We start from the raw sequence: 24544 nt of genomic DNA, 5'->3' as shown, positions 1-24544 counted from the left end.
TGGTTATTATTCTAAAAAAATTTTTTGTAAAATTGATATAACGTTTGGAACACAGTAGCAAAAAAACATAAATGAGTAATAATACTAAACAATATTCAACTTTTACCATTAATTTAGACGATCGCTTATTCTGCCACTGAGTGGATTACAAATATATATGTAGGTTAAACAACCTAATTTAAAATTCAAAATTCATATTTTCATTATAATAAATTCAAAATATTTGTTATACATGTAAAATATTTATAATCTTCCAGGAGAAGCAACTCTCCGACCTGGTTGAGGAGATCCGCAAGTTGAAATCGGTGATAGTGAAGCAGGAGAATCGTATCCGGGCGCTCGAGGCGGCGGCGAAGGCCAGCGTGGCGACGCCCGAGCCGTCGCCGCAGCCCCCGCCCGAGCAGAACCACGAGGGGGACGCGATGGCGCCCGATGAGGTTTGAGAAGCTCAGGGGGCCTACCACCATCTTTTAAAAACCATCATAGTTCAGGAAAGTTTTATTTCCTCGTTACAACAGTAAAATATTCCGTCATACACAGTTGAACAAACTTGAGCCCTTATTAATTTTTCGCTTATCCATTATATAAAACCAACTGAAATTGTCATATTTTGCTTAAAAAGATACAATTCCTGAAAGAAATGTAAAAGTACGATTAAAATAATGTTGTTTTAAGAGATGGTAGTAACCCCCCAGGTAAGGAGGTCCCGGCTGTATTGGTTAAGGTTTTAGGTGTAAGGAAAATGTTTTTGATACAGCATTATTTTCTAAAGTAGCTCTGAATATGAAATGTTGTGTACGTTACTACACCCTTTTGGAGGTAATATTGATGGTCTAGAAGACAAACATGTTAGGTGTAGAAATGGTACTTTTGACGTTTTTATTTTTAACTGTCATTGTCCTGTTAAAGTCCACCTTGATGTCAATTAAGACACATGTTTCATTTAATATAAGATATAAAAATATAATTTTGAAATTCTCATAAGAACATGATATTTTGACATACATTTGACATTAAAATTTCAAATGTACCATTTTTGTACAAAACAAAAAGCTTTTACTGTGAGACATGTGATTTTTTTATAATATTTGAGTACTTTGATCACTACGGTCGGGATCGTCTTCGTAATGTCATCTTCCTATTGACAATAATTTATTTAAATGGAACATTTTTCACATAAACTCAATACTTATTACAATTCTATAAGCCTCCGCTTTTCGGAACGCTAGCCAAATTTAATTATAAAATAAATGTTTACGAAATGTACTGTTGTTAATTGTTGATGTAAATTCGAATACTTTTTATATTAACCGGAATTGTCGTAACCTTTTGATACAAATGCTAGAGCAAATATACTATATAATGCCTATTTAAACTTATGCTACCTATCTATTCTATGACAGACGTACATGTATACATTATTATTGTAATAAATAAATAGAGACTAGAATGATTTCTTCGAAAATATAAGACTATTTGAACGATACAAAGTTTTTCATAAAGGAGTTTCGCAAGGAAGTATATTAGGCCCAAGTTTCTATGTGGACCTTTGATGACATTCAGTGCACATCATTTGACAATAATATAAATAGTAAAGGTTTATATAATATTGACTATAGCAAATCTTTTGCCAAATGTTTTGATATTTTTCATTCTTATGATTTGTAACATGCTAACTCTTGACATGATAATAAGGAGGATGAATTCATTGGTAAACGTAAAATGTTAGATTGAAATCAATGTACATAGTGTTGATAAAAATTGACATTGTTTTTTAGTTCAGTGACTAAGGACCATTTTAAGAGACTTTTAGACGCCGACGATTTACTATTTTTCAAAAATCAAATACTTAACACCGCAAACATAAAATCGCAACTAGTCGCAAAATTGCGATGCAAACGCGCCTTTTTAATACCGCGATTTTTGACTCGCCAAAATGCGATTGTTTAAAGTATGTTAGTCTGCTAGGACTATACTTATTTTACCGTGACGATGAAATCATTCTCTAGTTTCAATTCGGAAGTTCTGTATGTTACAAAGCCAATTATTTATTCTATATATTAACATTGTAAATATTAAGTTTATCGTGGGGTGATATAACGATGTGCCTTATATATTGAACATTTAAATTAGTTGTCACAAATATTCATTGGCGTTGTATAGACACTGCATTTAGTACTATTTAGAGCGATTTATTTCCTACATCCGATAAAATTACGAGAGATTGGTCGGAGACTTACAAATCATAATAAAAAGGTTAATTTCAATAAAGAAGAACTATTGCCTTTATGACTTTGAACTCACGCAGCGTTTTTTTCCGCTTCCGCACGCGGATACGGAACCGCAACGCGTTTAGAAATATGAAAATGTAGGTAAATAACAGTTACCGTTTTCACGCCGCGATTTATTTCCGCTGCGGCGTGATTGTCTTCTATTTCCAGTCGACAGTGTAACATATCTATATATGGATCTCTTATCTATCGTACGTCTCTTTTCCTCCTGTGGCTACTTCGTAACCGCTCAAAACTGCGATCAAATGTGCTTTAAAAACGCAAGGATATGCTCCGTGAAATCTTAGACTAACTTACTAAAGTTAGTCTTCATCAGGTCAAATGTTTAGTTTGTAGTTTACGACGACTCTCGGAACCATGTAGAGATCACTAGGACCCGCTCGCTCTTCGTAGTCTCATCTCTTAGCTGATAAGCCTCCTCAAGCAATATATTTATTTAATTTACTATCCTTTTTATTATGCGTATGCAAGATTGGTGTGCGACTTATTTTCATTTTTTTATTTATTAATATTAATACTATAGATAAAAATATTGGAACTTTTATTTTATTTGAACATAATTTGGCTTGACGGATATTATTATTATTTTTTAATTAATATAATGGATTATTCAAATTATATATAACCGTTACATTTTCAACAATGAGTTTTATTTCAATTATTTTTCCGGTTTTGAAAAAAGTCTTCACCATTCTTGCATAATGCGGATTTTATTTTATTTAATAATTTAATATAACGTTCGGGCCACACGATGCGAATTTTAAAAAATATTTTTTCATGATTTTTGAATATTTTAATGTATTATAGTCACTTTATGAATTGATTTTGAATTTTTAATGATATTTAACGAGGTTCACGTCGTTCCTAAATGCTAGTAGTTTAATAGTGGGCATACATCCCGATGGAATATGTAGCTTGGTAAAGTACCATATTGTAAGACTTCAATATTGTATTATTCGCATCGTGTGCCCCCTTTAGTATTAAGAAATATTAATATCTTGGTGCTTATAATCGACAACAGTGCATAATACCATCCATCAACATATCTAAAATGTTATGCAGAATTTAATATATTTTTTAAACATAACTATTGCAACATCCGAGTCATCCGATAATTTTCTTAAGATCTGTAAATTGTGACGGACAGAATACACGGATAAATAGATACAGACGGATAAATAGTCAAATTATATTTTAGATGATTGCAAGTCAAATTTTCAAGGCAAGTATTATGGGGGTAGTCACAAAAATTGACTTTTTTATAGAAAATTGGCCCGTTACAGGGTATAAAATTGTATCATTATACATGCTTTATTCAGGCCGGTGGTAATATGGTTTCTTATTTTATAAGAAATAGCGACCCTCTTTGTCCTATTGTAGAATGTAGATGGATGGTATTGGCCTGTGTTCGATATTTTTATTACACTTTTATTAATACATATTAATACTTTAAGCGTTGCGCTTTTAAACAAACGCCCGCTCAATGCGTTGTTTTAGTATTATTTTGAGTATCCGCTACTTTTTAGGCGATTTTTTAATCTTACAATCGCGACCCGTGAGATTAGTACTTTTTAAAAATGGCATTACCAGAAGTCATTTACAAGTCATCTGTTTACAAGAAATGCTAAATACAATATTTTTATAACGGGATACTGTGTTGCTTAATCAAATGAAATAAACCTTGTTTTCAATCTAACAATATTTATCTATATTTATTGTTTCAATAATGTGTAATAATAAATAACCGTACCCATTAAAAAATAGGACTTTAATCTATGATTTCGAAACGGTCTTTTTGACAGCTAGTCATGTCATTTTGACATTTGACAGTTTAAGTTATGTCGTCCTTTCTAGGCGGCAAGTATTATAGTCTAATTATATAAAGTTAAATAGTACGATTTTTTTTTTCTAATTATAAGATGGCGTATAATTAGGTGTTCTATTTTAAGATCATGACAAGGCAATGGATGGATTATTGAAATGTGTATGAAAATGCTTGTTTTATAAATTACGAGAGGTTTTAGTGTAAATTATTTCTTGTATGTGAAGCTTTTTTTTTTGTATAATTTTTGTTTTTTTTTTCTTTCTGAGATTTTTCGTTCGTAGATCTAACAGTGTATCGTGTAAAAATGCAGAATAACAAGATATGTACTTATTGTAAATTCTCTTTGCAATGTTATTTTATAAGCTGAATGTATAAAATCAATTCTGACTGTTATTATTGATGTTTGCGCCAGTCTTTATTTTTTGAACTGGCAATGTGTCTATTGAATACCGTTTAATTTTTAATCTGCGTTCTATTTATATAAATAAAAATTGATAAAATAAAAAAGGCAAAGGAATTTAAAAAATGTTAGTAGAAATATTGCCAGTTGAAAATTATGTTAATTTAAATATATTTTACTTTTGCTTAAGAGCTTCTCTAATATTAATTAAGGATGTCGTGCGCACTGACAAACAGACATTCACATACTGACATGTAAATATCTGCTCCGTTTTTAAGAAAATATTTTATCAAAACTGAAAATAGTAAAATAATAACGCACAAAAATAATGTTTAAGTAATTTCGTATTATTGGTGTCTTTATTTTTATTTTTTTGCCTTAAACAGAATAAGGTTAATGCTTATGATTATTTTATACTTTTCTGTTTAACTACATACTATATATGACAGTAATAAAATATATTTATAAATAATGAGCCTTCCCTGAAGGCAGGCCGAAAAGTTTTACAAATATTCGTGACATCGCCAAAATTAACTATTGAAACAAATGTGGCGCCTCTAGCGGCAAAACTTGGAATCTACCTGTCTATATATTTTATTGGAGAAAATAATTACGTAACATTCAAATGTGTAATAATGGTAAACCCATTTACAATAGTTCCTGAGTTTTGGTTCATTTATTAAAAATAGTAACTTCTGTATAAAGTATTTTTGCAAAATCCTTGTTGGAGTTGTAAATGTCAATGTAACGCATATAATGTTAATACAATTGTTTGTTACAAGATGACGTGTAATGTAATATTACGTACGTGTAACATGTTCGTACATGTAATACAACAAATGCCTTTATGAACTGGTGCTAATACATAAATAGACTTAGTGTGCCAATTTAATGTAATTTATTGACAATTTCAGTTGTAATAATAGAAAACTGTGTGTCATTACAAGCCGCGTATGTTATTGTTATTCTTATATCTGGTAAAAGTTATATAGCTGTTTTTTTACTGTTGTTAAATATAATAAAATGTCATCGTACATATTGGTCGTGGATTGTCGGAAAGTAATCCAACCTAATTCCTAACTTTATAGTCCAAACTATTTTTGATGGCTTATTGGAATAAGCCATCAAAAATAGTTTGGTCTACAAAATTAATTTGCAAATGATCTTGCATAGAAGTATATACTTTGAACAGCATATAGCATGTAATAGACTGTATGCCAGATTCCTAATTTAATAAATAAATGTTTATTTGTAACAATATATTATCCATTTTACATTTTAATTATACATGAAAAATATTTAGACAGCAAGCATCTATACTATTTGTAATTATTTTCTATTATTATAACTGAAGTGATAAAACAAAATTGTGTCCTGTTATTGTAAGAATTTATTGGATTTCATTGGATCGTCAATATTGTAATAGATTAAGTGCCTTGTTGTGTTGATAAATACTCAGATCAAATGTTGCAATTATGAGAGTTAGCAGAAATAAATGTCTATTTTACTATTTTCATTGCTCGTATTATTTAATATGTCAAATTAACATAAAAAAACAGTTTTCAACGATACGAAAAGCTGCTTTTACAAAATGCATTGGCGACTCCTCTGGTGTTGCAAATAATCGTAGACGATGGTGACTGCTTTCCATCAGGTAGCCCGTCTGCCTCATCGTTTAAGTATAAATAAAAAATTATGTATTGGTAAATAAACTTTTTGGCCCTTCGAACCAGGTCACCAATCGCCATATAAGGATTATTATTTAAGGAAGACATCAAGACAGGATACATTATTTTCCTAATGATTAAAGATATATGGAAACGAGTAAAAAGTACATTGTAAGTTGTTATCATAAACCTTTTAGCTGCACCGTAGTCATGTAAAAATACTACATATTTTATATATTTTAATTCTAGTAGAGTGGTAGACGCGGTAGGTGTGGTAAGGTTACAGATAGCTATGGGCGGCAGTAGCCACTTACTATGTGCAATGCGTGTTCATTTACTATCATTTCTATATGACAGCAAAATACGTGGTCCTTTAAACTGGATCGCCATTATTTACCTAAAAAACAGTCTTCATATACTATACACTTTATTTATCAACATCAAATTCCTTATCAAACTGTTCATGGGTGATCTTGCGTCGTTTCAGCTTCTTGATGAGCGCCACGTCAGCCGCCAGCTCGTCTAACTCTTCCTGTGTCACTGCTCGTCGCTTTTTGCTCTTTCCGTTCTCCTTCTGTTTCAACTCTTTCCGCTTCTTCTTTCTTTGTTTCTTTTCTTCTTTGTTCTGTTTTGTTTGCTCCCATGGTTGTGTTTTTACCTGGAAAAATAATATTCTTTGTGGATTATCTGTGATATCATGGTTATACCTAATTCTCCTTTTTAACAGCATTTTGCATTTATTTTTTGCTATATGCCATCAAAGAACAAATGTGTTTATACCATACACACATAATCAAGTAATTCTTGCATTATGATGGAAAAATGTGGAAGGCGGCTGAGTTATATGAGGCGAATATCTTAGTCCTCAGGAGTGGAAACGCATCCATGATCAGCTTTAGCTAGGACCTCTACCCTAAATTGAGATGTTAATGGGCGACTATAATTTCTTACTATCAGGTGGTCTACATTTTCGTTTGCTTCTTTAATTTAAAAAAAAATGAGTGTAAAGAACATTATTGCCTTACCATTTTCTTTTTCTTCTTAGACGGCCACACCCCAGTCTTCTTATACTCTTCCAACTTCTGCAGCCTGCTCGCTTCCCTCTGCTTATCTTTGTACGGTATACTATTAAAGTCAATCTTCTCCTTCGGTCCAATAAACTGTTGTTTGTGTTCCTCTTTGATCTCCGGCATCAAGGGTAGCTTGAGGAGGCCGTAGCTGGTGGCGATGTGGCCGAGAGGCAGCTCCTTCAGTTGTAGAAGTAAGTTGCACTCGTGTTTGGAGTACGCTCGCATGTGGGAGACGAAAGCTTTCTGCCCTTTGTCCAGGATCGCACGGTCTTTTCTTTGCTGGTCGTGGAGTATGGATAGTACCTGGAATCAATAAATTTTATCAATAAAGGTCTCGTGATCTGATTAGGTTAGATTATAGGAACCACGCATTGACTGTTTCGTATTCATTTTTGTACACCCGGGAGGATATTATGTTGGACGTAAGTACGTTTTTTACTATATTACATGTAGGCTTCAAAAAAGGTACTAAAATTGTCCATTTAAGGTTCCAGAGGCGTGTTGAGTGTATTGAATTAAATGAAAAATTATTCTTTAACCAATAAAATATAAATTATTTGCCAAATTTTGAAATTCTTATAATTTTCTAGAGTTTAAGACCGAAATTTATCGACCGAATCTTTTACACCATTCTTAAAGATAAAGCTCAAATAAAGTCATTAAAACAATATGTTCCAAACTTACTTTATTTTTCAACTTATCGCTAATCTTGATCTCGTCCTTGCTGTGTCGCCAGTCCTTGAGCTCGACCTTCTGGTTGGCCCTGATGAAGGGCACGTAGGTGTCCTCGCTGGGCAGCAGCGGCAGCAGCGAGCAGCCCGCGGCGCCGCCCCGCGCGGTGCGCCCCACGCGGTGCACCAGCGCCGCGGGGCTGCAGGGCGGCTCCCATTGGAGCACCCACTCCACTTCGGGGATGTCTAGCCCTCTGAAGAGACGGAATTTTCATTGGATCGGAATTCAGAAAAGAACTAATTTCAAATTAGTCGTTGGGACGCCCATTACTGTTAATTGTTTTTTTTAATATCCAATTCTAATACGCAAATAACTTTGAAACATCAAAGGTGATAGCTTGGGATTTTCACCTGGGAATCTCTGACCGCTCGAGTGTGAAGGTTGAGGTACTAAACAATTGGCAAAAATTCGTAATCAAATAATATCGCACTGTACTTAGGATACGTTTAATTAACTTTTTAGTGGAGAGCAGTCGTTAATTGTTTTCGACATACGACTCGGGTTGACAGTAACCCATACTTTCCTGCACCAATTTTTATGGGAATTGCGCGTTTGACTATGCTGCAGGCCTTCTCCAGTTGTTAGGAGATTCCTATACTCAATGCTGGAACATAAAGAAGGTTGGAATAACAAGAAGTAATAGCAACTCACCTAGCTAAAAGATCGGTACACAGCAAAATTGTATTATCAGCCTGTCGAAATTTATCCAAGATCTTACTTCGCTTCTGTTTCATCTTGCCGTGTATCGCAAACACCTTCAAATCCGGCAGGAACCCCGGCAACACATCTGCCCAATAGTCCACACACGCACAGGTCGGCAAGAAGAATAAACCTTTCAATATCTTTCGGTTTCTTATAAAATTTAGAAGGAATAGGAATTTATCTTGTGGTTCTACGATCACGTAATAGTTTTCTAGAGCGATCGGCGTGCTAATAGTGGATTTTTCCTTGACGCTGATCAGTACTGGGTTTCTCAAGCCAGCTCGGACCAGATCCTGAAGTTCTTTTGTCTGTGTGGCTGAGAATAAACCCGTTCGGCGCTGCCGGGGCAAGTACTGCAGAATTGTTGTTAGCGTTGCGCTAAAACCGAGATCTAGGAGCCTGTCTGCTTCGTCTAGAACCAGAATTTCCTGGAAGAATTAAATTAAGCCATTTTTTATTCAATTTGATAAAATTGCAGTTATTTTGAAATAACTTGTTTACACTAATATTATAAAGAGGAAAACTTTGTTTGTTTGTTTGGTTGTAATGAATAGACTCAAAAACTACTGGATTGATTTTTAAAATTCTTTCACCATTCGAAAGCTACATTAACCACGAGTAACATAGGCTATATTTTGTATGAAAAATAGAATTTGAGGCGGTACAAAGTTTTCCGGGTCAGCTAGTAGTTCATAAGCGTATAAAAAACATAGGGCACAATCTTGACTTGGCGCACTCTCCACCACTCTACTCCCATTTAGATTGGTTTGGGAGAGTATGAGATGTTATTCGCCCCCAACAAATTTAAAAAGTGCTTTTTACAGATATCAAATAGGAAAGAATAGTTCACATGTCTCATACGTTGGGCAGGGTGAATAAAATTTAGCAACTAACGGCTAAACCTAAATGACTGTTACCCCGCCCGAACTTGGTCAACTTTTTATCTATCAAGTTCGGAGACATACGGACTTAAACAAAACAAGTGTAGGTATGTAAACAAAATTTATATAGCATATTGTTTCCTCACTGTCTTTACAGGATAATCCTTCTAAATAACTGTACATTGACTCATCATACAAGAATAACACAAACCCACTTGACACAAACATAAACAATTAACGAATAATCATGATTTGACAATTTGGGGAAGGAAGACACCGTTATTTGGCTTCATGTATGATTCAAGTAAACTAAATATATACTGCTAATTATGTAAACATGTAAAGGGATGTACTAATCAGAATACCATTTACCGTACACTTATGAGTGCTTATAATTAGTCAATAAGTAGGTCTTGTACCGAAATTGACTCAGTTGTATAGTTGTAGTGTAATCATTCATCAGTGTTCATAGCTAGCCAAAAATATAGCCATTTCCCTGTTAGAATTTGAATAATTTAGTGGAAAGTTTTAACGATTTACGGTCCTTATGTTCTATATTTACTGGTAGATCAACTGCGTTAGTGGAATTTTATTGATGTGTGATAAATCAAGCAAAAAAACTACTGATTGCTGTATTCCTGAGATATATTAATAAGGTAATTTAATTAAATATTAAGTGACCCGTAATATTTTTGGTCATTCAAACACATGTACATAGAAAAATACGAGACAAATAATAGAATCTGAAAAAGCCATAAAAACAAGAAATCATACCAATTCCTTTAGCCTCCCAGCCAAGTTCAGCTGCTTCCTCTCAGACAACAGGTCCTCCAGCCTCCCTGGAGTGCAAACGGCTATGTGTGCCCCCTTCTGAATAGTCTCAACATCACTGTCCACTGAGCGCCCGCCCACCAGCAGTGCTACCGTAAAATGAGATAGTTCTGGTTCTTTCAGGAACTGTTCTATAACCTGTAATAATATCATTATATCAATCAACTAGAAAAAAAATGTACTATTACTAGAACTAATTTTGAAGGTGGTAGAACCCTTTGTGGTTCGACTCCGGCGGCACCACCGCCACACCTATTTCTGCCTAATAACAGCAGTGTTAGGCGCTGCTGTGTTCCATTTTGAAGGGCGTGGTAAGGGAGACATACTTTTCCAAGGCATTCCAGCTTAGTCCTCAGGGGTAGCAGCGCATCTGTGGCCGACCTCAGGTAGGTATATCTAATCCTATCTGGGGTTTATTACAGATGTCCATGGGCGGCAGTAACCACTTACCATCAGGTGGACTGCATGCTCGTCTGCTACTCCTCTATTATAAAAAAAAAGACACAATGGACTGGTGTGAATTAATTCATCTCCTCTCTTCACATGGCCAACAATTTTAGTGTACATTGAATTCCATACAGCATCAGTACTGTGTACATGCCAATAGGTGCGATCTTATTTTTCCCTGCCTATTCTATTATTTTATTGCTTTAAAAGGACAGTGAAATCTGTTCTAATTTGAAGGATGTGGTGAGGGAAATTTGGTTTTTCAAGGTGTTACGTCTCAGTCCTCAGGAGTAGCATTACTTCAATGACACATTTAAGGCACTGTACACTTAATATTACACGGATAACTTTAGTCATTTGATGATTCTGTTAAATAGACGATAACAAACACCTACCGTATATATTTGCGTGGCTAATTCTCTCGTGGGCGATATAATAACCGCATAAACGAAGTCTTTCCTCAACGGACTGTCCTTCTCCTTCTTTATCAACATCTCTATCATGGGCACCACAAACGCTAGAGTTTTGCCAGACCCGGTCACTGCTTCCGCCACCACATCTTTACACGTCAATATTAGAGGAATTACAGCCGCTTGTATAGGTGTCATGGCTTTAAACCCTTGCTTGTTAATGCAACTTAACACAGGCTTCGATAAAGCCGGTGTTACTTTCGCCCAATCTTTGTTAACCATTTTCGAAAATTGTTTTGCCCTGCACCACAACAATTCCACACATGTAATTGACGTTTGTCAAAAACATGTGGATATTCTGTCATTGTTATTTGACATATATGTTCAGATACTTGTACATTTTATACTACGACATAATAAATTGTCGTAGGCTTTTTATTCAAGACAAAATTTCAATACAAAACAGATCAATTTCATCACTAATTAGAAGAGTTTCAATGTACTGTATATTAATGTAATGTATGTTAGTTAAATCATTTAAAAAATACGGATGATTATTTAATTGTATAGTTTATAAATAGAGTATCCGAACGCAACGTTCTGAAACTGTTGACAAAATCAACAAAAAATTAAAACATTATGATAATTAAAATAAAGAAATAACAATAAAAATACATTGCGTCAGCTTATGAACTGTGGAAATTCACGCATTAATGTAGCTTCCCAAAAAGATAAATACTACGGTATGATCTAAAAAAATATATACGTTACAAACCTATTTCAAAAATATCTCGGACTCGTTTTGAAAATTGAAAATCTACCTTCATAAATCAATATGGCGCATGTTGATATGACAAATTGACAGCTGTGTTTTGCCTTTGTACGGTTCGTACTGGCGTTACGTTGCGCTGTAATGCCTTTTTTACGTTTCCAGCTCATTGAAAACCAAATTTAACAATGTCGAGACCGTTCGGCAACAGTGAGAAGCGATTCTCGATCGACGACGCGTTCGAAGAAGAAACTGACGAGGCCATAAAAGTGTATGGTGCGACTGGTGATAGGTCTCCTTTGCAAAATAAATACAAAAATGGAGGTGATTATCTGTCGAGGTATGTTTTATTTTTACCACATATCTTTCTTATAGCCTAATTTCATTAATAGCGAGCGTGTAGAGAGGTTGTTCTTTGTTTAAAATGTGCAATATCGTTGATCTTTTGTGAATCTCTTTACTGGGGCAAAGGCTTATGAACTATTGTGTGGAAGCCGTTACTTTTGCTCTAAAAACCTACTACGCTCGTTGTTCTAATTAGGTTCTAATGTGTGCTAATTCTAGAGTATATCGACCCGTATAAATACAAACTATTATGGCACAGATCTCATGGGCGCCTATATAACGATAAAATTCATTGCGACGCTCATTGCATTGTTATCGCGACTAACAAACCTAAAGCTTATTATTTAATCAATTATGATAACACTGATCCAACTTTGTTATTGAAAATGCTAGAATAAGGTTACATATTTCTTAATATTTCAACTCACTCCTTTCATTAGTACAGTTACATTTAAAAAAAAATTTTAACTTGTAAGAAATTTATTATAATTATTAACCAGTACAATATATTTAGCATCATAAAAAATAAAATACGCTTATAGACCCTGCATATGAGTACACAAACACCCAGGACAGAAATCAAAATTCATCATTTAAATATTTGTCTGACTGGGCATCAAACCTGGAAGTGATACATCAATGGTAAATGCTCTACTACACAGGTCATTATAATATGTACATTACAATATTTCTGCTAACCACATATTGCTCAAATGCTCAATTACTAATTAATTGTACACAGTCATCTCTTAAATTCTCACTAGATTAATTCTGAGAATGACCACTCTGTCATTCCAAGACAAAATATGAAAACAAGTTATGTTAGTCATCTGTGTAGCTATAAATATCTGCTCTCATAAATATGGACCTTCAAGCCTGTTTGGAATGCGTGTGGAATGTAATATTAAGTAGGAAAAAATTATTGATAGTAGATTGTACATTACATATTATTCTTTTAACATATTATTTTTCTAATTTTGATGTTTTGAAGTTTATGTATATTTGATGAATGTTTTTGTACATTATGTATTTTAAAATTTGATGTTTTTTTGAGGTACAATACTGAACATAGACTTCTCCCAATTAGCACCTCTTCAAGCAGTCCTGTGTCTTCTGAATCCAGAAGTTACTGCATTATAATACCCATGATAATTGAATTTTACCTTATGTACATATTTTCAGATTGCACACTGTCTATAGCCTCAATGATTATGTTTTCACAAGTTATATGCTTTTGACCATCATCCATTGTTAAAATGGAGAGTGAATATGACATTTTAAAAATGCCTAACTTTTAAAGTATTAAATATATATTTTACAGTAAAACCTACAAATGCACAGAAGACACCACATCACGAGATTCAGACTCCCTCATACACGAATATGTTGAATCATCACAATCCTTATATTGTTGGAACCATCCTAAAGTGAGGGAGAACTGGAAGACTGTCTGTGCAGCCGTCATACTCCTCATCGTGGGAGTAGGCCTCCTTGGCATGGGCGCCTTCGCTGTGGCTGAGCCAGAGAACGGATTACAGGGAGCAGTGTTCTTTGTAGCGGGCATGATATGTTTCGTACCAGGGGCGTACCACGTCGTTTATATTTGGCTTGCTGCAAGGGGACACAGAGGGTATGATTTCTACCACTTACCATTATTTACTTGATTTATTTTAAGTTCAAACCAAACTCACCGTTTATTATATATTGTGTGAGAACCGATCGGCTTTTTACATTTTTTGTGCGTGTTTTCATGTCTGCACTATATTATCATATAGTGATTATCTTGTGATCATTGTGTTAAATGAGTTGATGTAAATGAAAGATAAGGTTGCATTTGATTACTTTCCGAAATACAGGTATAAATTTGAAGTTTGTACAATTCTTTTGCAATGATGCAATTCATGTGGAGTGTACTCACTTGAATTAAGGTTGAGGCATGAACGTAATTGGATTATGAATATCATGTGAGTATGTTGACTGCTGCTATGCTCTCTACTATAATGCAGCTGTACATGTGAGAACCCTATTGTATGAATGGACTTATATATTTTTATATGTATAAAAATGGGAAGCTTATATGCAACACTGTTGTGTATATATATGCATCATAGACAAATTAACCAAATAAATTCTGATTCAAGACATATTTTCTAGTAGGTGATGATTAGTCCACAAGAAGTGATGACATCTTCTCTATTTGTTAATATGTTTTCTCGTGAATGCCTGTATTCAAATAAAATGTGATGTAATTGTATGGCTGTTAGCAACATAGGGACAAGGAAAAACAATAATAATCTCTATTTAGCTTTAGTTATTTATTTGTAATTTTAATGTTGGTCTCGAAATTTTGTCTCATTGGATTGCACAGTTTTGTCCTATCATCTGCAGGCCTGTTCCACAGTGTAATATGTTATTGTGTCAACAGAATTTTAAAGGAGAAATACTACCTATTGGAAGATTTTAAATAAACATTTGGTTAATTTGTCTATGATCCATGCCCATTGGTAAATTTTAAACTTAACTTATTGTAATTTGCAACTTTAAAATCTTTATAAAATTTATTGAAAAGTACTTCTAGAAAGAGACAAAAAAATTGTAAATCAAACAAAATGTAATAAAAAAATATTCTAAACTAGAATTTCAATGTTCATACTACTGTAGTAATTGTGTCATATATATTTTGTATCTCAATTGGCGTCATCTATTTATAAATGAAGATAATTTTATTTCTCAATCTGTCCGTAATTTCTATTCTAAGTAAGGACATGGCGTTCTTAAATATTAAATAGATCAAATAAAAAGTAGCATTATAAATCTAGCATATGAAGCTAATTAAAAACGTTTTAAAAGCTTAGATACATTAATCAATTGCTTTATTGGAGTATGAAGTGCCTAACTCCATCGTGATCTCTGTCACATATTTAGGTCTAAGGGAATTTTTGTAAATATAAAGTTTCCTTTTAATTATTTTTTAGCTGCAGTTTATTTTGCCAGTATCAAATAACTGCCTATTCTATAAAAAGATAATTAACAATGACTCCTAAATTCATTAAACAAATTGGAATGAAAGTTATTAGCCAGAACTAAGGGAATAATTTAGGAATGTTAATTTTGTCTGAAATATTTGTAAAAAAAATTGACTTGATAGACAATTGGAATTGGACATAACATTTTTTTGACAAAATCATGATTTTTAAATTTGAAATCAAATGTATGCATATAAAAAGTATATAAATATAAAAGCAAGCCTTATTTGTTGAGTATTAATTCGATATGAAAATGGCTATTATGTAAAAAATTCCTTGTATGATAACAATAAAGTCAAAAATATATATCAGTATAGATATTTTATTATCTTTGCCTTAATACTCATAATACTACTAGATAAATAATGAGTACAATATTTTCGAATCGTTAAGTGATACGATAATATTTGTGCTGCCTGAAACATATTGCAGCAAAATATTGTCATCATATGCTATTATGTGTATCTCTTATGTATATCATATCATCTTTACAACCCATTTAACATACAATTGCTGTGTAAGGATCTCCTTATCTGGGAAAACTAGAGCATACTTTATGCTGCTTTAATACATATGGGGATAAAGTATGTTCAACTATTTTAAGTTTATTTTTACCTTAAACATGGCTTAAACGTATGTGACATTTGATAATAACAGTTTGAGCTCTCTGCAAACTTCAGACTTTTTATCGGGCGATAGTCGGGACAGGACTTTTAAAATATGAGAAAGTACACAAATCAAATGCAAAGTACAAAATCATGCAATGTGCACAGTTGCAATATTCCTCATACTGATTTAAGACCATATTACCGCTCTATAGAAAGTCTGTGCTTTGTAAAGGCTCTTTATATTTTTCTGTGATGTTTTACTGTCATAATAATGTAAATGAATTTAAGACCTTTATTTTTCCTATTTTTTCATGCTAGGCTAGTCTATGTGTTCGCTAATGTATATTGCCATTATGAGATGTGCATTTTTTAGGATAATATTAGTAGTAATACTATTTGCCTTATAATGAAATGTATTTTTTAATATAATGGCAACCCATTTAAGTGTTTTCTTAATTTGTCTTTGAAATAACTGTGTATTTTATGGAATTTGTTAGTGATTTTTTTTTAATAACTATTGGTTTTACTTAGAAAATCATTAACATTATTAATTAATATAACATAGTCAACATGTAATCCAATTTTAAATAGTAACCGATATAAAGCAGAATAGTTTTACAATAAAATACTTAACTTATTGTTACTTTTTATTTGTAACAATAAATACACTATTTACAGGTTTTATGAAGTAAAATTGTATTATATTTATGAAAATCCCTTCTATCTTTGCATTACAGTGTAAGATATTATGCTGAATGAATAATAATTAAAATTCATTAAATTAATGTTTTTAAAATCAGATTGTATTATAGTTTCTTTTTATATATTTATGTTATTTATTTTTTAAACAATGGAATTAGAGACTTCTATTATGTTTAAAAGTCGAGTGGGAAAATTAAATAATTTTAACATATTTTTATGACTATTACCATATAATTGGTGAATTATTAATCTTTGTTTAGTGAGAACATTTGGATGGAAAACAAAAAAAAAAAATATTAAACTTCCTTTAATTGTATTTGTAATAACTGGCTACCAATGTGTAATGTTGCCATGATAATGAATCAAATAAAATTTTCCAGTTAACTTTTGATCAAACTAACTAAAATGTTATACAATTAACCATTCAATTGTTACACATAAGGAATGTTCATAATATCCATTATTATTTCTGTTGAAGGTGTTTCATAGAGGCTATGTGTTTACATACACAGACATTTCATGAAACAACTTATTAGGTTGCAGGGTTACACCACCAGAAACTTATATATGAGGCAACTATCTTAGTCTTCAGGTGTAGCAACACATCATCAAGTAAATTGCCAATACCCTTAGTATATGTTTTCACTCGCGGACTCTTATCTATCGAATGTAGAGCCTGAAAGTTCAGTCACATATACAAATCCCCTGGCAGGTTGAATTGAAATTAAAATTTGTCATATCATATGGAGATCAAGCTCTTGATTTGATTGGATCTTCACTTGTAATCTCATACTAAGGGTATAGTCCATGGGCAGCAGTAACGACACCACATACACCAGGCATACACAATGCATCTGTTTTGTAAGAAGGCAATCAATCTCTTTATATTAAAGGGAAAAGGACTTTCTATTTATATAATTTAATTTAATTCAACAAAATTAGACCAACTATTACATCAACTATGATATCATGTCTCTATGTTCCACCTTCAATATAACGACCCAGTTACTTATTTGTTTTAAGATGTGGTATTTTATTTTTGTGACTGATTTTATGTAACATATCAATATGTGCGTGGAGGGGCAGCTGGAACTGGTTCGTCTTGTGTATAATTTTGTTCCTTGCTATTTCTTGCTGCACCCAACACCTTTCTGTTGGTTGTATGGAGAGTTGTAAATATTAATTTAATAAATAGTCATCTATCACTTATTATTTTGTTTTTATTTGGTAACAATCATTTTTATTTTTAAGCAATTGGTTTTAATCATCAACCCTTACTAATATTATAAATCCGAAAGTTACTCTGTCTGTCTGTCTGTTTGTCTCTTCTTCATGTCTAAACCACCGAACCCATTTTAATGAAATTTTGTACAAAGGTAGTCTGAGACCCGAGAAAGGACATAGGATAGTTTTTATCCCAGAAATCCCACGGGAACTATGGATGGCGATCTAAGATCGATTAATTGTAGAATCGATCTTTTGGACCAAAAAACGATTATTTTAATTGATATTAGTGAGGATTGAATCGTAAACTATGCATTTGATCAAGTGATGATCTTTAGCAAAGTTGTCCATGAGCGCACGAAGGCTTCAGAGTTGGTACAACCAATTTTCGCCACTCATTTCAATGAAGGTATGAATTTTCAGTTTCATGTATGTTCGTATGTCATATTATTTTTTTTTAAACGCGATCGAAGCCGCGGGCAAAAACTAGTGATGCTATAATTTAGCTGAAAATAATGGGTTAATAAAATTATTTACAAATTTTATTAAATTTCAATATACACTGAAAAGGAAAGTACTGTACCAGTCTTAAATAGGAATAGTTACAAATGGTATTGAGAGCTCTGATGGTATCAGGCCAAATTAAAAATAAGTTTTATATTTTTTAAATTTATGTCCCTCACTTAAATAAAAGACCCTTGGTCCATTCATAGTCTCATGAACTCATAAGTAATCAGTGTAGCGGGCGCGACTAACACCCAAAAAATACATACTCTAATATCATCTGTTTGGTCATCGAGTTAAATCTGGAATCTGGACACAAGACACTAGGGACTGGGAAGTCATTAACCTTACAAGACTGTAGTAAATATTATTCTTTCAACACCTAAAATACATTATCTTTGTTTATGAAAAAAAGGGTTAAAAATAAAAGTCATACATTATATTTATACTAACTATATTAAATGTTTCCTAGCTATCCGTTTTAGCTTAAAATGCTGCAGGTACCTAAGTTCACCATTCCACTTCCTCAAAACTACCATCTGCTGCTGGTCCAGCAGGTCTGGCATCTCTATCCCACACGTGTCGAACTCCTCTTGCTCTCTCTTTTTAGTTATATTAATAATATCTTCACGACTGGCATGCTGCCTGTTCTTCCTTTGCCCCACTGAATTTTTTAAAGCTATTTGCTCTAATTCTTCGTCGAATCTTGATAAATACGTCTCGATTAATTCTAACGTTTGTGCTTTGTCTAAAACTACGCATTCCTCAGGAATTCTCTCTTTGAACCACAATATTTTTTCTCCGATGAGATTTTGTTTGATATGTGTGCCGAGCTTACTGTTGTTTTTCTTTTCGTTTTTTAACATTTTCTTCGCTAATGATATTGTTTTTCTGCTGTTCGGATGTTTCAGGGATTCGATATTTTTAGGCTTTAGCTTAGGCATTTTCGAATATATTGTTTGAATACTATATTAATAAATGAAAATTATTTGCAATAACACTACCTCACGAAAAATTCGAACACGTGATAATGACAGCGAGATGTCACTGATCATCACTGATGTCAGTAACGTAACGTTAAGTGATTTAAGCCTTGTTTTTTATAGCTTTTACCGTTCAGAAGGCTGTGATTTTCAAAATATTCATTTATTTTTTATTATATTCATTTAAAGTAAAACTTTTTTAAATAAGTATTTTTATTAGAAAAATAGAATTACAGTTTTATTTAAAGATATATAGTACACATGTAAAATTGTTTTCATTTGTGAGCGTTGTTTGATATCGAGCAAAGAGTGTATAGTAAAAAATGTCGAGCTCCCTCATGTGTGGCATATGTCAAGTGTTTCATGTTTGAGTCTGTTTGACAAATTGACACGGTTGCCAACTTAGGGGTTTTCCCCCCAGATTTAGGGGGTAAATGAGTGGTATGGGATTTTTCTAGGGGTTTTATATGTCTAGGGGTATTTTTAGGGGTTTTGTAAAGGCGCGGCGAGCAAAAAAAAAAAAAAACGGGAAACGTGTCATAAGCTTGCACGGCGTCCAAAACGAACATGTTCTGAGCCGGCACGGCGGGGCTAAAAAAAAAAAACGGGAAACGGGTCATAAGGTGGCACGGCATCCCAAAAAAAAAGTGTAATATATTTTTAGGGGAATTTTCAAATAATTAATGCAATTATAGGGGGTTTCGACTTCAGTTTAGGGATAAATATTTTTGAGAGTTGGCAACACTGCAAATTGACAATGACATCATATAAACTCAAAGCGTAAACATTGTACATAACCTGGAAGTGACTATAATTTTTTTTATTAAATACTGTTAAGTTGGTTACTAAATCACGAAATTTAACCTTTAAATAATTTAATACATCAAGTTTTAAAGTAACAACAATGTTGAAACGACCAAAACCTGGCGAAGATGAAGATGATATCCTTCGAATGCAAGAAGAGTTTTTACGCGAAAAGAGTAAAGATGGATCGTTCAAGCCTTCAGCACAAGTGGTTAATTTACGGCGCACTGAACACCAAACTACAAAAAGAAGTTCAAACGAGGCAAGTACACGCAAACCCTCTAAATATGCGCAATCGAAAGGCCTTACTCAAAACGAAAAGAGACCGAAAAATGAACCCAGTACTTCAGTAATGGGGGATATATTAGAAAAGAACGTTACAGATGTACAAGAAATTCCTAAAGATGAGGATGATAAAGTGTACTTCCCAAAAGTTATACCCGCTCTCTTAGGAGAGATTGTTGAAAAAAACTTAGATAAGTTTGTCGACTTCAATGAAGATCCTATGCCTTCAAAAGGATTCCCTGCTGTTCCAAAACGTAATCCCACTATAGTTCCAGGCAAAAAGAGTATACATGCTCTTCAAATGGAGAAAAATAAGCAAAGAATAAAAAAAGAAGAAAAATCAACCAAAATGGATGTTGATGATATGGCTAAACAAAACACTCAAGCAGGTTCTAGTCAATCTGTTGCTGATTCACTCAATCTTCCATCAAAAAGTTATATATTAGCCAATAAAGAGGCTGATGTCATTCACAATGAAAATGTCCAAGTATTGAGCAAGTTATCAGAGAAAGAAATATTAGATGAACAGGAAAAACTTCTGTCTTCTTTAGACCCTAAATTGGTTGAGTTTATCAAAGCGAGAAGGAAACAAACACCTGCAACAGAATCTGCACCTACTAAGAACAAGAAAGAAGAAGAAATGGAAACAGAAGATATATCTTCAAATCAACAAAATGATGAGAGTGATGAGTTGTGGGATAATGATATTTTGTCTCATCCGGATGCCAGCCAGTGGCTCCATTTTGATTCCTTGGAAAAAGACAAACTTCAATGGATGAAAGGTGTTCAAGAAAGTAAAATGGTAAAGCCTGATGAACCATATGAAGCTAGGTTTGATTTCAAGGGGTATTTATTGCCTTACACAATGGAATATACGGAGAAAACTAAAACTCTTTTCCATCATGGTGAAGAACCACATAGACCAGGGTATTCTTTGACTGAACTGATAGAATTGTCTCGATCATCAGTTACCCAGCAAAGAGTAATGGCCTTGAACACTATAGCTGGTATCTTAGATTATTACCATACTGGAATATATAAAGACATAATTGAAATACCGTTGACAAAGATATGTTTTGTACTCAGATTTGCTATGGAAGAAAATAAGGTTATAACTTTAGAACCTGCTTTAAAGGCAATGAGAAATTTACTTTATAATAAAGTAGATGAAGCCTGCCTAGATGCTTTAATAGGTTTTGAAGAAGGTACCTTCCAACCTTGTCTTGAAAATGACAAGTCAGAGATAGAAGAAATGGACTCAAAGGAATCTGAATTAAAAGACTTTCATTTAGGTGAAATAGACCTTGTTGCTGCCATTTTGAGAACGAATATTTTACAAAGATTGTACTATATTACTGACACTATTAAGCCCAGTTTTAATTGTGTTCAATATTCATTGCAAATATTAACAAGATTAGCTAGAGATTCAGTGGAAACAGCAAGTACAATTGTCCAGACAGGCCATCTAATGAATACTATCATCAAAAACTTTATGCCTACAACAAGTATTAACTTTACATTTAATCCTGACATTGTTTATAATGGTAAACCAGTTCTAGCAGCTCTGAAATTGGTGAGAATACTCTCCTTGCAGTCCAAAGAAATTGGGGAGATCCTAATATCTAAATATAATATTTTGGAACCAGTATCAGAGTACATCAACTCAGGGATAGATGGTACTTATGGACTGAAGTTGCAGATGGAAGCATATTGCATATTATCAAACCTACTCCACTATGATCTAGCCGTCAACCAAGCTGTTGCTCTCTTCCCAGTTATAGTAACAACTTTGTACAAACATGTCCAGGGTACTGATATATTTATCAGTACTCTGCCAATATCATCCACACATGCTGCAGTGGTATTACAACTGGTTAATAGGATGTTTAATTGCAACTTTTTTGATGTGGAAAAATATGGACATAAAATATATCCTTTGGTAAAAGAAGGTTTGACAAAGTGGATCGCTCAAGTAGCAAGCATTGACAACTACACATGTGGGCATATGAGAGTGGTGTGCTCAGTTTTGGACTGCTGTAAAACTATATTAGTAAAAACACAAGCCTCATTAGAATTTCTCAATAATGCTTTAAAAAGCTTATCCAAATCAAAGGGTATGATGAAGATTATGGCAAATTTAGTATCAAGTTCCAATTTGCTGTCTGGAATAGAGGAGAAGGATTTAAATTTCACGAAAAATCTGACGTGCCTTGGAGGAGCAGTTATAGATTCTGCACAAAAGGTTTTACCCATTTTAAATATAACTTCACCAATGCCATTTCTAGTATCTTTATTCAAAGTATTAGTGAACATAAATGACAAAGAAATTGCAGACTCTTACATAGAACTGGTTCAGCCCTACCTAAGGAGATTGATTAACAAGACACCAAGCTTGACTCTCAATTGGTTTACCAGAATGGAAATTGATTTTGTTTTTAATACTGTATGGCTTTCATTGCAAAGCAATATTACAGAAAAGTTGAAAGATATAGTTTATGCAGTGGCTAATAAACTATGTTTTATTCTGAGAATCGACAAGCAATTTGAGTTACACTACTTGTTTAATAACATCATATTCAACAAGGAATGGTTTACAGCGGAAAGGCTTTTTCATTTGGTATCTTTATCTGAAGCAGATGGATTCTCTAAGGTCTTGTCTTCAATAGAAGATATCAAATTATGTTACAGTAAAGTTGTGAACGTAAATAATTTGGACAGAATTCCTAATATTGTTTTAAGAATATGGAAAGAACCAATATTGCCAAGAGACTGGATATATTTGCCTATTCTATCATTGTACAGCAAAAGTCAGGAAATGCCAGCCACTCCAATGATTGTTGGAGACCACGCAGTAAAGTTGGCGAACATGGCTGCATTAGAAAAAGAGCTAATAGTCACATGCAGTTTAGAGTGGATTCTATTTAATGAATTATGCTTTCCAGATCTTATTAACGACATACATGTAACGGACAGGTTCTGCCGCATAATGTGTGTTTTCTTATGCGACAATTCTCTATTTTTAGACGAAAAAATCAAGCTACTTCTCCACCGATGTACTAAAATCCTGTTCAAGAAAGCTTCCGATTTTAATTTCGATAAACAACTGATTGGTTTGAGTAATTTTGAAAATTTCTACACTCAACTCTTGGAACATTTCCAGTCGGTCAGTTACGGTGATTACAATTTTTCTGCCTGCGTTTTAGTACCATTGGCTCAACACCATAATGTTAAATGGCGAAAAATTTTATGGTCTGAATATGCTGGCTGCTTGAGGGCGTTAGATTGTCCTGAAAACTACCTTTGTTATGAAATAAACAAGTATTTATCCCCAGAAGAGACAGATGATTCTCTAATAAAGTGTTATTTCAGGGCTTTGTCTAGTAATCTACTGGGACCTGGCACAATTGTACATAGAATAGCAACGCATCATGCAGAATGCTATAAGCAACGAATGAATGTTAGTGAACCTTAGTGATAAGCACAAATAAATATTGTTACATTGATAAATATATCTTTTGTTTTATTTAAAATAAGTTCTTCTATTTTAAAGAGACACCTATTTCCTACTACTAGTTCCCCTAAATCTGTATCAACAGTACGGTAAAAAAGTATTAATAATTATGACTTCAGATTTGACTTTACTTATAAATTTGTGCAAAACTAGGATTTTTGTAAAATCATTATATTTGCCATATATTTGTACACAATAAGTAAAAGCAATATTTTTCTAGAAACTTATAATTAATTTATGAAATACCCAAGTTTTTAAAATTATTGGAAATACCTAAATCATAAGAACGTGAATTTAATTTTCAAACATTTAAATTGAGTAATTTAAAGATTTTTTATGATTATTTTGAATTTTGCCGCGTCCTTACGCTTGCAAAACAGGATGCAGTATAAGAATAAAATTATATATTTTTTTTACTACATGATGGTTTATGCAGAGACGGAAGCTGAATAGAAGGCATCTAAAATGTAATGGCACTATAAAATTACATTTTAATAATTTTGTGCGGTGAAACGTGATTTTACCGT

The 24544-nt window shown here is 33.1% G+C and overlaps 5 protein-coding genes across 7 annotated transcripts in view; 3 read left to right on the top strand and 2 right to left on the bottom strand.

The window, feature by feature from the left end:
- coro (protein coronin) overlaps positions 1 to 3459 on the top strand; it is a 28390-nt gene extending 24931 nt beyond the window's left edge. For all 3 annotated transcript variants that reach the window (XM_073078018.1, XM_073078019.1, XM_073078020.1), the window contains one exon: positions 258 to 3459. In XM_073078018.1, coding sequence (XP_072934119.1) covers positions 258 to 443 — 186 coding nt within the window. In that variant the 3' untranslated portion in view covers positions 444 to 3459. The remainder of the gene's footprint in view (positions 1 to 257) is intronic.
- Positions 3460 to 6593: 3134 nt separating this feature from the next.
- Positions 6594 to 11612, bottom strand: LOC140746036 (probable ATP-dependent RNA helicase DDX55 homolog). Its single transcript, XM_073078016.1, has 6 exons — positions 11242 to 11612; positions 10343 to 10537; positions 8637 to 9115; positions 7938 to 8178; positions 7209 to 7556; positions 6594 to 6841 (listed from the first exon to the last, which is right to left on the bottom strand). Exons 1-6 carry the CDS (start codon positions 11536 to 11538, stop codon positions 6611 to 6613), a joined length of 1791 nt encoding a protein of 596 aa, XP_072934117.1. The 5' UTR covers positions 11539 to 11612; the 3' UTR covers positions 6594 to 6610.
- Positions 11613 to 12074: 462 nt separating this feature from the next.
- Positions 12075 to 14951, top strand: LOC140746035 (transmembrane protein 134). Its single transcript, XM_073078015.1, has 2 exons — positions 12075 to 12365; positions 13692 to 14951. The coding sequence occupies exons 1-2, from the start codon at positions 12214 to 12216 to the stop codon at positions 14032 to 14034; spliced, it is 495 nt and encodes a 164-aa protein (XP_072934116.1). The 5' UTR covers positions 12075 to 12213; the 3' UTR covers positions 14035 to 14951.
- Positions 14952 to 18871: 3920 nt separating this feature from the next.
- Positions 18872 to 19470, bottom strand: LOC140746034 (translation machinery-associated protein 16 homolog). Its single transcript, XM_073078014.1, has one exon. It carries the CDS (start codon positions 19376 to 19378, stop codon positions 18887 to 18889), a length of 492 nt encoding a protein of 163 aa, XP_072934115.1. The 5' UTR covers positions 19379 to 19470; the 3' UTR covers positions 18872 to 18886.
- Positions 19471 to 20177: 707 nt separating this feature from the next.
- On the top strand, positions 20178 to 24015 carry LOC140746033 (RNA polymerase II-associated protein 1). The gene has a single exon (XM_073078013.1). The coding sequence runs from the start codon at positions 20322 to 20324 to the stop codon at positions 23976 to 23978; it is 3657 nt and encodes a 1218-aa protein (XP_072934114.1). The 5' UTR covers positions 20178 to 20321; the 3' UTR covers positions 23979 to 24015.
- The last annotated feature ends 529 nt before the right edge of the window (positions 24016 to 24544 follow it).

The sequence above is a fragment of the Epargyreus clarus genome, unplaced genomic scaffold (assembly GCF_041222505.1).
Source record: "Epargyreus clarus isolate Ecla_fem2 unplaced genomic scaffold, WU_Ecla_fem_2.2 ptg000012l, whole genome shotgun sequence".
Lineage (NCBI taxonomy): Eukaryota > Metazoa > Arthropoda > Insecta > Lepidoptera > Hesperiidae > Epargyreus > Epargyreus clarus.
This window is presented reverse-complemented; position numbering and strand designations above follow the sequence as displayed.